Raw genomic sequence first — 12556 nt, forward strand, 5'->3', positions numbered from 1 at the left:
AGGTGTATGCTTAAATGTTTGAAATTAGTTTTGTAGACAAAAATATAATTGTGCCATCATATTAATTTATTTCATTATAAAACCAAAATGTAATGAAAAAAAAAACAAAGTTTTTGAAATTGATGACTTGGACCAAATAATAAAAGAAACGCAGCCACTAAGTGCCCAACATAGATGGGAACTCCTTCAATACTGTTTAAAAAGCATCCCAGGGTGATACCTCAAGAAGTTGGTTGAGAAAATGTCAAGAGTACATGTCTGCAAATTCTAGGCAAAGGGTGACTACTTTGAAGATGCTAAAATATAACACAGTTTTGATTTATTTTGGATTTTGTTTAGTCACAACATAATTCCCATAGTTCCATTTATGTTATTCCATAGTTTTAATGACTTTACTATTATTCTAAAATGTGAAAATAAATTATAATAAATAATGAGTAAGTGTTTCAAAACTTTTGACCGGTAGAGTGTGTGTGTGTGTGTGTGTGTATATATATATATATATATATATATATATATATATATATATATATATATATATATATATATACACACACACACACACATATACAAGCCTGGGACAGTGCCTCTTTGTGTTGGTGCTCATTTGCAGAATGCAGACTTCTGGTGGGAACGTAGCTCTGAAGGAATGATTTTAGGTAAGCTGGAGCAGACCCAATGACTGTTCTGTATGCCAGCATCAGAGCCTTGAACTTAACAAGAAACCCTACAACTGAGCTGAGGTGGGCTCAGATCAGTTTAAGCAAAGCTGTTATGACTAATTCATCAGGTTCCTGTGTCTGATTATGACTCAGGTGGACTTGTAGTCTTGTCTAACTACATAACCCTAAAAACTGGAGTGAGTAATCAAACCTCTGTTTTCCAAGAACGGTCAATTAATTTGTCAAAGCAGACAGTTTTACTATGGATAAGTAATGGGGCAGCAGGACGAGGAGAGGAAACAGAGCCAATATGAAGAGAAGCCAGACTGGTTGAGTAAATCTGTATCTCCCTACACCATGCTGAAATGAATCAAGACATCGATGGTCCATGCTGGGATCACTCTCAAATCCTAGTTTTTATGCTTGAAAGCCCTAAAACAGACAATTACTCGTGATAATAGCAATTATTTGTTTCACAATTGGACCTAATCATCAACCAAATTTCATAATCGTGACAGCCCTTATTATTGTCAATCAGAAGACATTTGATTTACAGTGCACCAATAATTTCATGAGATTTCACTGTGGGCAGGGCAACCGTGTGATGCCAAACGGCCGACAAATGTTGTCAGTTATAGTTGGTTAGGACAAAACACCTGCTGCTTTATTGCGTAGGTTACAACATGATTTTAAAATGAATGTGTTTATTTTTCGATGTTAAGTTATCCCATCTGTGCAGAGATAATTATAAGTAGGCATTTGCAAGTTGATTTTTGCAACAAGTGTGTACACTGTGGCTCTGTGACGCTATCGCAACATTGACTCAACCAGTGGTGTGAGTTTGGGGAGGGACTATCTGATTATTTAAGCAATGACAATTGTGGGGATTATTCGGTAAAGCTTGTGGAGCTAACACTGAACAGTGCCTTGACACCCCAGTGCGAGTCATATGGAAGCCCCTTAACAGTGCAGAAATGACACACATCAGCTTTAAGCTTGGCTTGAATAACATGTTTTGCTCTTGTAAACATCCCAATATTAAAAGCAACACAATTTTGAGGACCAAACATCTGGGAAAATGGAAATCGTAGAGAATTACACCATGGATTATCATGCAACATTATTACACACACAAACTAATACTTGTAGAATCCCAACCCATATTTGGAAGTCCATCTGTTATTATGAAGGTGGAAAGAAAAGAGGTCAGGGAGCAAATGTCAGTCCAGCAAAAGTCCAGAATCAGCAGCAGGCCTACATCCGATCCGACGTCCTCCTGACTCACAAAACTTTCCACAGCCTTCAACCTGACATGAACACGGAGATCAAAAATAGGTAATAAGAACAGAAATAAGAATAAAAAGTAAGCATTGGGGGTCTCTCCTTTAATGCCATTTAATCTGTCTGGGCACCATCTGGTTCATGATTTATGAGTGTCTGATTTGGGGTGAAAGCAATCCTGTGATGGCAGATGTCAAAGAGGAATGGGCGCAATAGATGCATTCATCATCGATGGATGCATCAGAGGGTGTTGTTTGTTGCATTGCGCGCCGTGGCAATGCGCAGCCTTCATGAGCACGTGTATAAAGCACAAGGTGATGAATTAGTGAAGCTGTGAGTTTCAACAAAGGATCGTGGGTAATCTGACAGGCTGTGGCGCAGCCCCTCAGGGACTCAGACAAAGGGGCAGGGACGAAGGGGCAGAGGCATGCTGGGTAGGCTAGTCAGCTGGCCAGGCCTTCTCCAGCCTGAAGGATGAGGGCCACAAAAGCTCGCCGTGTGTTAATGACTGTATGAAAGCATTTATGACCCCAAGCACACTAAAGATGCCATTATGGAGCAATTACTCAGCCAGCTTGTCGCTCGCACAATTGCTCGGGCGTTGATTCTGGGTTGATAAGACAAAAGAGGAGGTTATACCCGAGATCGCCTTGTGACCCCATCCTCCCTTGAAGTGGGTACGTTATCTGTGTATGTTTACACACTCTTGGGAAAGAATAGCGGAGGTGGTGCTGGGTTATCATACTGACCTCTTGCTGGCCTTCAAAATCTAACCCTGAAGCTTGAGTCCAAGCACAAACCTGTTTTTTTCCCCCTCAAAAACCTGCCCGTCAATTATAAAATGAGATATCTTGGTGACCAGGTGTTAAAACAACTACATTTGTATTTCCTGAAGGAAACAGCAGTGCTTGCAAGACAGCAAAAGAATCCTTTTTAAGTTTTAGGTAAGTTTAGGTTTTAGGCTTTGGTTCTGTCAGAGACTGAACCACTTCTATGTAAATTAATGGGAGAAATTGGAACACCCAACCAAGAAGCTCTAGCACCCAATGGTCAATGGATGTAGAAAGGAAGTTCCACCTTACAGGTAAAAGTCACATTTAGATACAGACATTGCCTGTCAATTAACTCGAGAATGTGCATGCGCATTAGCTATACAAGCCGGGAAAATTGCGTGTTTTAACTTAATTGGGGGTAAAGAAGAACAATTTATGATTCCAATATTATCAAATTTTATTGCTGATTAGAAATATGTTCTTTGATCATAACCTTGACCAACCGTTTTGGAGATTTCAGTCTTTCCCCATTCAAGTAGATAAGAGCTGCACTGGCATGACTGGAAATAACCTCCCGGGAGCATTCTAAAGATGGCCGACAGTGGACTGACTTGCTAGAAAGACTTTAGTTCTGTGTAAATGAAAAGTTGTGTCAGAGCTAGGCTAGGAGTCAGAGCTTCAGGCTAGGAGTTTAGAACAAACCCTAGTCAGAATGTTTGAGGAATATCAATACAGTGCTGCCATGCATTTTGAGTAGCCAGCTTGATTTTAGTGACTCTTTCCCATGCGGCACAGTAAAAAATACAGCTAACCTGCAATAACTACAGACACCATCCCAATAAGAGGACACAAACTTCAAAAGACAAACTCCTCTGTGTTCTAATGGATAATTACTACTAGTATCTTCACAAACATGTAAAAAGGTCAACTGAAAGGTAAAAGGTATATTTAGAGTTAAAGTCATTCCAGGTGTGAATGCATGGGAGAATTTCCTGCCAGTGCAGTGATCCTCTCATGACGTGCAGATAAAAAGGTAAGTGCAGTAAAGTAAAAGACCAAAAATTACATTTATAATACGCATATTTCTGGCTCCAGAATCTAATTGGATGAAGCTTGCTTGAAGTTCCTGTAATATAGACGATATACTCACACCTGTGACTTCAAATAAATTACAAATCATTTTAATGCATTAAGTTGCAACATTGTTTGCCAACTGTAAACATACACTATGCAAGTACGCAAACATAGATGTGAATTATTGGGCAACGTATTGCGAGAAAACTGACCTGCTGAACATGCTTAACATGCGTTCTGGCATTACTGTGGAAATGGCCCAAGGGGGCGACAGAGCTACCTTAAAACACCAAATGTGTTATTATTCATGTAACTAGATAAGCATGTCGACAGTTTAACCAACTTGCTCAGCAAAATTTTCTTAAAACTGTTCTGCCGTGACCTGAAAGTCATTGACTATGCCAATTCCCACAATAGCTCCCGTTGCGGCAGCGCTGAGAATGCAACCCATACATGTAGAGCTGGGTATTTATACAGATTTCATGATTTGATTCGATTCCCATTCATAAGCTCTCGATTTGATTCAGATTTTGATTCGATTCAATACGATACAATATCAATTCATATGGGTATATTTCAGTAACAGTGTCCATTTTGCTGACATATTAAAGAAACTCTCAGCTAATGCTGTTAATTATACAGGGGACCTTCTATCTTGGTACATTATGAAATTATTAATTTTATACATTTTATTTCATCATTGGTTTTTCATCATTTTGGTCACATTTGAGCTTTTTTAAAATGCACAAACTCCATGTATTCCATCAATAAATATGATGTTTTAATATAATATACAATTAATTGCAGATATATATATATATATGTTACATGTTTACTATTTACATGCATAATTTGTATTATTTGCATAATCATAGCATCTTGAACCTTTTCAATTCGACACTGAATTTTTACTTTAAGATGCTATGTGTTCAAACTAAATTTAATTAGCACCTTATTTCTATAAGACTAGTTATTTTTCTTTCATTAGGCTTCTAATTATTTAGGCTAAGTCATCATTACTGTGATTAGGTCAATGTAAATAGTCTTTTTTTATTATTTATTTAAAACTATACTGTTTCGACGGACCTATAGTGCAAAATTTTGTAGCATATGCATGTGCTTCTTAGGATATTAGGATTTAAGAATCGATATTAAGACTGTCAAATGAAAATTGCGATGCATCAGAAAATCGATATTTTTACCCACCCCTACATAAATTTGTAGTGCTATGAATTGTGTTTTATCATATTACTGATGTCATCATTTTATATAAAGCAATAAGCCACTCTGCTTCACATCATGCAAATCTACACCTACTTTACAATAGTAAATAAACTTGAGAAGCTTACTGCTTTAATAACTTTCTTTATAAATTAGCAGTACAGACTGCAACAGAGAAAAGACCCCATCCCTCTTCTGATGACCGTCAGGGGGGGTATCTCTCTTCCACTTTACAGACTCCCACTGGACCACATCACAGAGAACACATGCTCTTCATGCTGGAGTTGAGTGAGTGGGTAATGCAGTACAGCATGCTCTCAATGTACCGCTATAATGAGATAAAAGTAGAGTAAAATGCAAAGGTCGAGTCGAGTCTGTTGATGCTATCACGGCCCTGTTGGCAAGGTGTTTCAAAGACCAATCATGTTCCTATTGTGGAACATGAACCAGCACAAAAGATAAACTTCCAGCAAGGACTAATTGGTGGGATTGGGGAAAGAGGCATGAATGGGGCTCTCCATTCACTCAGTTCATTCACATCGGATCATTAAAAAAAGCAAAAGACATGCTTAACCATAACAACAGCCACCCTTTATTACTGTTGAGCTGACAAGTGGGTCCTAAACTTTGACTCTGAAAATAACTCTTATCGTTGGAATAAATGGGCTTTATCTGCAAATGTGTTTGATCACAGAATATCTGCCCAGAATCTGTACCCACACAATTCCGTAGAAAGCACTGCAAATTTCCAGAGAATTAGTGGACATTTCACCCAGAAATTCACTCAAAAACACTTCCAGCTTTGGCCAATGGTGGCAGAGGTGTGAATTTCGGTAAGCACAGGCCGATTTCAGAAGCTGAATTTCGGTTGCGGAATTCACAGTGTGTACAGTCTGCGAAGAAACAGTCTGAAGAGAATCTTTCTGAGGTAAACAAAGCCTGCTTCTATTCTACGTGCATCATCATTTTAAAATTAGTTTGTTGAGGAATATAAATAAAGAAAATCACATCCAAAGCATACCCACGATTAGTTTTAACCAATCATCAACGCTCTTCTAACTAGCCGAGTTCTGTAAAGTCAAGAATTTCATAGATGTGAGTGAACAGGAGAAATATCACAAAGCGAACACCTAAGCCAAATAAAAACGTAGTCAAAACATTTTGTCATAATTTTTAGGCAAATCAAACAAAACATGTTTGACCAGTAAGAATAAATTAGCCTTTACTCACTGCTTCTACTGGCTTTGACCTTGGCCAACAGTTTCTGTGTCGTGGTTAAATCTCCATTCTTGACCGCTTGCAGAAGATCCTGCTCTTTTCCCATGATCTCCTACCAGCCAAAACTCCACCAGCGTTCCACAAGACTCCTGCTCCTCCCTTACACCTCCATCCAGCGGCAAGACCGCCACATGAACCTATCCCAGGATTCTCTCTTCTGGTAACACTTACTTCAGTCGGCGTAACTGACAGCCAGACAACTACCGGAATCACTAGCTACCAGATATCCGTATCTCTCCAACAATTACATCATCAAAATCAACAGACCGTCAATTTCAGTGTTCTGTCTGGTTATGGATGCGGAAGGCCGGGGAAATGGAAAATCTATTTTGCCCAATGAATTTCTTCCGGTTTTTGGCTCTCAATTTTCTAGGGCCTTTTCTGGGTAGTTGGTTTGGGTTGCGTGGAGCTCAGTTTCTGTGAAAACAGAGGTCTGTTGATGCTGTGGTTTAGAAGGTTGCTGAAGACTGGAGCAGAACTGTTTGGTCCAGCAGACCAGAACCTGAAAAAGGAGTCGGCAAGAAAAACAGTACTGTTAATACATTAGCCAAGTAGAGAGCACAGCAAAGCTCTGAGAACAGAAGATTACTTTTTACAACCCAATTCCAAAAAAGTTGGGACAGTATGAAAAATGCTAATAAAAACATAAAGGAATGATCTGTAAATTGTATTCACCCTTTGCTATATTGAAAGCACCACAACTACACATTATATGATGTTTTACCTTGTGAATATTATTGTTTGTTTTTTTAAATTGTACAGTAATTTCAAATCAGATGATTGCAACGCGCTCCAAAAAAGTTGAGACGGGCAATTTAAGACTAGTAACAATCTGACAATGTGAAACAGGAGATGTTAAACAGGTGTGGCAATCGTGTCATAGTATATAAGGAGCCTCCAAAAACAGCCTAGTCCTTCTAGAGCAAGGATCGTTCAAGACTTGTCAATTTGCCAACAGACGCTTCAGCAAATAATCCAGCACTTTGAGAACAATGTTCCCCAAAGACAAATTGGTAGCATTTCACCCTCTACAACACACAATGTAGTTAAAAGATTCAAGGAATTTGGTCAAATCTCGGTGCATAAAGGGCAAGACAAAAATGATTCGTGAATGCGCGTGATCTCTGATCCTTCAGACATCACTGTCTTAAAAAAACGCCATTCGTCTGTAATGGACATCATGAACATGGGCGTGGGAAAACTTTAGTAAACTTTTGTTAGTCAACACCACTTGCTGCTGCATCCACAGATGCAAGTTAAGACTTTACTATGCAAAGCAGAAGCCCTACATCAACACTGTCCAGAAGTGCTGCCGACTTCTCTGGGCTCGGTCTCATCTTAGATGGAAAGTAGAACAGAGGAACGAGTTTTTTGGTCTGAAGAGTCCACATTTCAAAACGTTTTTGAAAAACACAGGCGTCGTGTTATCTGGGCCAAAAAGGAAAAGGACCATCCAAGCTGTTATTAGTGTCAGGTCCAAAAGCCAGTGTCTGTATTAGACAGGGGTGGTTCAGTGCCTATGGCATGAGTAACTTGCACATCTGTGAGAACACCATGATGCAGATTTGTAAAAATTTTGGAGCAACATATACTGCCATCCAGCAGCGTCTTTTCCAGGGATGTCCCTGCATTTTCCAGCAGGACAACTTCAAACCACATACTACCCGGATTACAAGTGAATGGCTGTGTAAGCAGAGAGTGTGGGTGCTAGATTGGCCTGCCTGCAGTCCTAACCATCTCCAATTGAGAATGTGTGGCACACTACTAAGTGCATTAGATGGCAACGAAGACCCTGTACAATCACTCGACTGTCCCAACTTTTTTGGAGCGTGTTGCAATCAACTGAATTGAAATTACTGTACATTAAAAAAAAACAATGAAATTCACAGGGTAAAACATCATATCATGTGTAGTTGTAGAGCTTTAAATATAGCAAAGTGTGATTATAATTTACAAATCACTCATTTTTGTTTCACTCATTCAATCGCTCATTAGTGTTTCACTGTCCGTGTGCCGTTTTGTTGCTTCAATACAAGACACAATTTGTGCGCTTTAAATGGACGATGCTCAATGTGAGGGACAGGGGTGGGTCCCCCTTAAGTGTTTTGCCACTTAAATACGGGACGTACAGGACGTCTTTATTTTGGCCAAAATACGGGAACCCTAATGAAGGTTTGTTGCGGCCACAGTCAGCAGAACACACGTTAAGAATGTACAACAGGACAACACACTTACAATGTACTGGCCAAGTCTTGCACAGACTGCTTCAGGCCCTAATGTTAGAGGTTTGTTTGAATCCCCAACCCGAAATATGAGCAGTAGTAATAGTGATGCTTGCCTTAGCTGTGAACCCTTAAAAGTAGAAGTGAAAAGAAACAGTTAAAAGAATCCAAATGAAACACGGCATGCCAACAAGATATTTTTAGCTGACAACTCACAGATCAAATCATAGGCTTAACGGTAAGCCAAAAATCATACAGCAATGCAAACGCTGGTCATAAAGTGCGGTCAGAAAAATTCCTCAGGAGTATACTGTTTAGGGGAAAGAAAACAACAATAATCATGTCCAGTGTAGCACATGTCAACTCCACATTTAGTGGTCAGGCAGCCCAGTGGCTCGGTCATAGTGTGAGCATTACATGAGCATTATCTGGGGGCCTGGGTAGCTCAGCGAGTATTGACGCTGACTACCACTCCTGGAGTCATGAGTTCGAATCCAGGGTGTGCTGAGTGACTCCAGCCAGGTCTCCTAAGCAACCAAACTGGCCCGGTTGCTAAGGATGGTAGAGTCATATGAGGCAACCTCCTCATGGTCACGATTAGTAGTTCTCGCTCTCAATGGGGCGTGTGGTAAATTGTGCGTGGATCGCGGAGTCTCCGCAGTGTCATGCACAACGAGCCATGTGATAAGATGCACAGATTGACGGTCTCAAAAGCGGAGGCAACTGAGACTTGTCCTCTGCCACCCGGATTGAGGTGAGTAACCACGCCACCACGAGGACCTACTAACTAATGGGAATTGGGCATTCCAAACTGAAAGAAAAGGGGATAACAAAATAAAAGCAATATGAGCATAATCTGTCCTCTGTTATATAACCCTTCACGGCCTTGCTTTCTCTACACACCCAAAAAAAAGACGGAAAAGTGAGGGAGTAGGCAAAGCTGTCATTCTCAGTAGCTATGATAACGTCCTCCTTTTGGTTTCCCTCAGGGCCAATATTCGGCCTTTTCATGCGGTTTCGCTTTGTTGCCAAACCGCTGACAATATGGGAGATTTTTGAGGCAGGGTGGAGCGTTGTTATGATATGGCTATACTGTTTTGATTGGACTTTATGAGCATGTTTACAGATGCTCATTATGGCAAGGAAAGTTACAGCATATTGCATCTATATTTGACGTTATATTTGAGTCCCAGGCCGAGAAAGTATAAGAATGCCTATTTTAGAGGATGCAAAACATCGGTTGACATGACATCAATGTTAATAATGACTCTTCTTTTTATCCAAAGCATGTCACAGTGCACTTATTACAGGTTCAGTTGTCTTGATGTAACCTTCCTTGATAAAAAAAACAATGTTGACAGTCCATGGCTCAACTCTTGCAGGATTTGAACCTACAACCTTATGGTTACTAACACAGATATTTAACCAGCACACCACCCATGAACATGTAGACGTCACATGTGTGCAGAAATAAACAAACAAATTAGATAACACATTTCTGCATAACATATATTCTGAAAGCTTCTCACACAGTTTGAAGTAGATCTCGTATTAATGTATTACTATTTTTTTAACTAGTAACAACAGCTGTAATTCCGATGGTAGTTTGACGGACACTACTGGTGATTATTCGTAGAAGAAAACTAAAGATCGAAAGGATATCTGGGTGAAAAACACAATTTAAAAACACATTTTTAAAACAAACTAGTTGAAATCCAGCCTGATTTCACAACAAGGTTAGACTTTAATCCATTAGTCAGTCCAAACAGTATTTCTCCTTGAGTTATGAACATACTCACCATTAAATTCGTTTAAACACTCATTTTTCGCTGTCGGTTTGTTGTCATAACAGCGGGTCCGGGATCAGTGTCTCTCCAGTCCCGACTCACTCAAAGTCCACTTCAAAGTCAACTCTCAACAGATAAACACGCTTTACTGTTCATGTGAACACCCTTGACTGCAGCTACCTTCACTCAAGTCTTTAAAAAGTTGTTTTCTCTTCATTCCGTGTCGAGAAACTTCATACTGAGCTTTGGCAGCGATCTGCATGAGAGTGTGCTGAAGGCTCCAGCAGCAGTAGAGGAGTCTGGCGGCAGAGCAGCGGCTCGGATCGGTCCTCCCAGTGGGAGGTGCAGCTCTGTCGCCCGCTCGGCTGCAGCTGTGCCGCTCTGTCGCCCTCTGGATGAGCGATCCGATCTGCTGCCACTCACTGAAGCTCTTTCACCTCTACTGAAACCCTGCTATAGGTGCTTTTATTAGTGTTTTTGAGAATGAGCAACAGATTACAAAGATTAAATATATATATATATATACATATACAGGTGCATCTCAATAAATTAGAATGTCGTGGAAAAGTTCATTTATTTCAGTAATTCAACTCAAATTGTGAAACTCGTGTATTAAATAAATTCAATGCACACAGACTGAAGTAGTTTAAGTCTTTGGTTCTTTTAATTGTGATGATTTTGGCTCACATTTAACAAAAACCCACCAATTCACTATCTCAAAAAATTAGAATACATCATAAGACCAATAAAAAAAACCATTTTTAGTGAATTGTTGGCCTTCTGGAAAGTATGTTCATTTACTGTATATGTACTCAATACTTGGTAGGGGCTCCTTTTGCTTTAATTACTGCCTCAATTCGGCGTGGCATGGAGGTGATCAGTTTGTGGCACTGCTGAGGTGGTATGGAAGCCCAGGTTTCTTTGACAGTGGCCTTCAGCTCATCTGCATTTTTTGGTCCAACTTTTGGTGCTTTTGGCAGTGTGGGCAGGTGCCAAATCCTGCTGGAAAATGAAATCAGCATCTTTAAAAAGCTGGTCAGCAGAAGGAAGCATGAAGTGCTCCAAAATTTCTTGGTAAACGGGTGCAGTGACTTTGGTTTTCAAAAGACACAATGGACCAACACCAGCAGATGACATTGCACCCCAAATCATCACAGACTGTGGAAACTTAACACTGGACTTCAAGCGACTTGGGCTATGAGCTTCTCCACCCTTCCTCCAGACTCTAGGACCTTGGTTTCCAAATGAAATACAAAACTTGCTCTCATCTGAAAAGAGGACTTTGGAACACTGGGCAACAGTCCAGTTCTTCTTCTCCTTAGCCCAGGTAAGACGCCTCTGACGTTGTCTGTGGTTCAGGAGTGGCTTAACAAGAGGAATACGACAACTGTAGCCAAATTCCTTGACATGTCTGTGTGTGGTGGCTCTTGATGCCTTGACCCCAGCCTCAGTCCATTCCTTGTGAAGTTCACCCAAATTCTTGAATCGATTTTGCTTGACAATCCTCATAAGGCTGCGGTTCTCTCGGTTGGTTGTGCATCTTTTTCTTCTACACTTTTTCCTTCCACTCAACTTTCTGTTAACATGCTTGGATACAGCACTCTGTGAACAGCCAGCTTCTTTGGCAATGAATGTTTGTGGCTTACCCTCCTTGTGAAGGGTGTCAATGATTGTCTTCTGGACAACTGTCAGATCAGCAGTCTTCCCCATGATTTTGTAGCCTAGTGAACCAAACTGAGAGACCATTTTGAAGGCTCAGGAAACCTTTGCAGGTGTTTTGAGTTGATTAGCTGACTGGCATGTCAAAATATTCTAATTTTTTGAGATAGTGAATTGGTGGGTTTTTGTTAAATGTGAGCCAAAATCATCACTTTTAAAAGAACCAAAGACTTAAACTACTTCAGTCTGTGTGCATTGAATTTCTTTAATACACGAGTTTCACAATTTGAGTTGAATTACTGAAATAAATGAACTTTTCCACGACATTCTAATTTATTGAGATGCACCTGTATATATATATATATATACATATATATATATATATATATATATATATATATATATATATATATATATATATATATATATGATAATTTGTGAACAAGCAAAATATTTTTCTTTTTTCTTAACTAAAAATATGCTTAAATACTATATTCTATATTTTTTTATAATATACACTCATATCATTATATTTAATTATTTTTAATAAGCAACAAAATAAATTTGTAATTTCTCTTAATTACTATATATATATATAT

General features: G+C 39.5%; 1 protein-coding gene across 1 annotated transcript in view; it reads right to left on the minus strand.

The window, feature by feature from the left end:
• LOC127450315 (caskin-2-like) overlaps positions 1–10569 on the minus strand; it is an 86129-nt gene extending 75560 nt beyond the window's left edge. Inside the window, exons 1-3 of the mRNA XM_051714312.1 lie at positions 10311–10569; positions 8525–8641; positions 6242–6791 (exon numbers count right to left, since the gene is read on the minus strand). Coding sequence (XP_051570272.1) covers positions 6242–6335 — 94 coding nt within the window. The 5' untranslated portion in view covers positions 6336–6791; positions 8525–8641; positions 10311–10569. The remainder of the gene's footprint in view (positions 1–6241; positions 6792–8524; positions 8642–10310) is intronic.
• Between the last annotated feature and the right edge of the window lie 1987 nt (positions 10570–12556).

Source organism: Myxocyprinus asiaticus, chromosome 13, assembly GCF_019703515.2.
Source record: "Myxocyprinus asiaticus isolate MX2 ecotype Aquarium Trade chromosome 13, UBuf_Myxa_2, whole genome shotgun sequence".
Lineage (NCBI taxonomy): Eukaryota > Metazoa > Chordata > Actinopteri > Cypriniformes > Catostomidae > Myxocyprinus > Myxocyprinus asiaticus.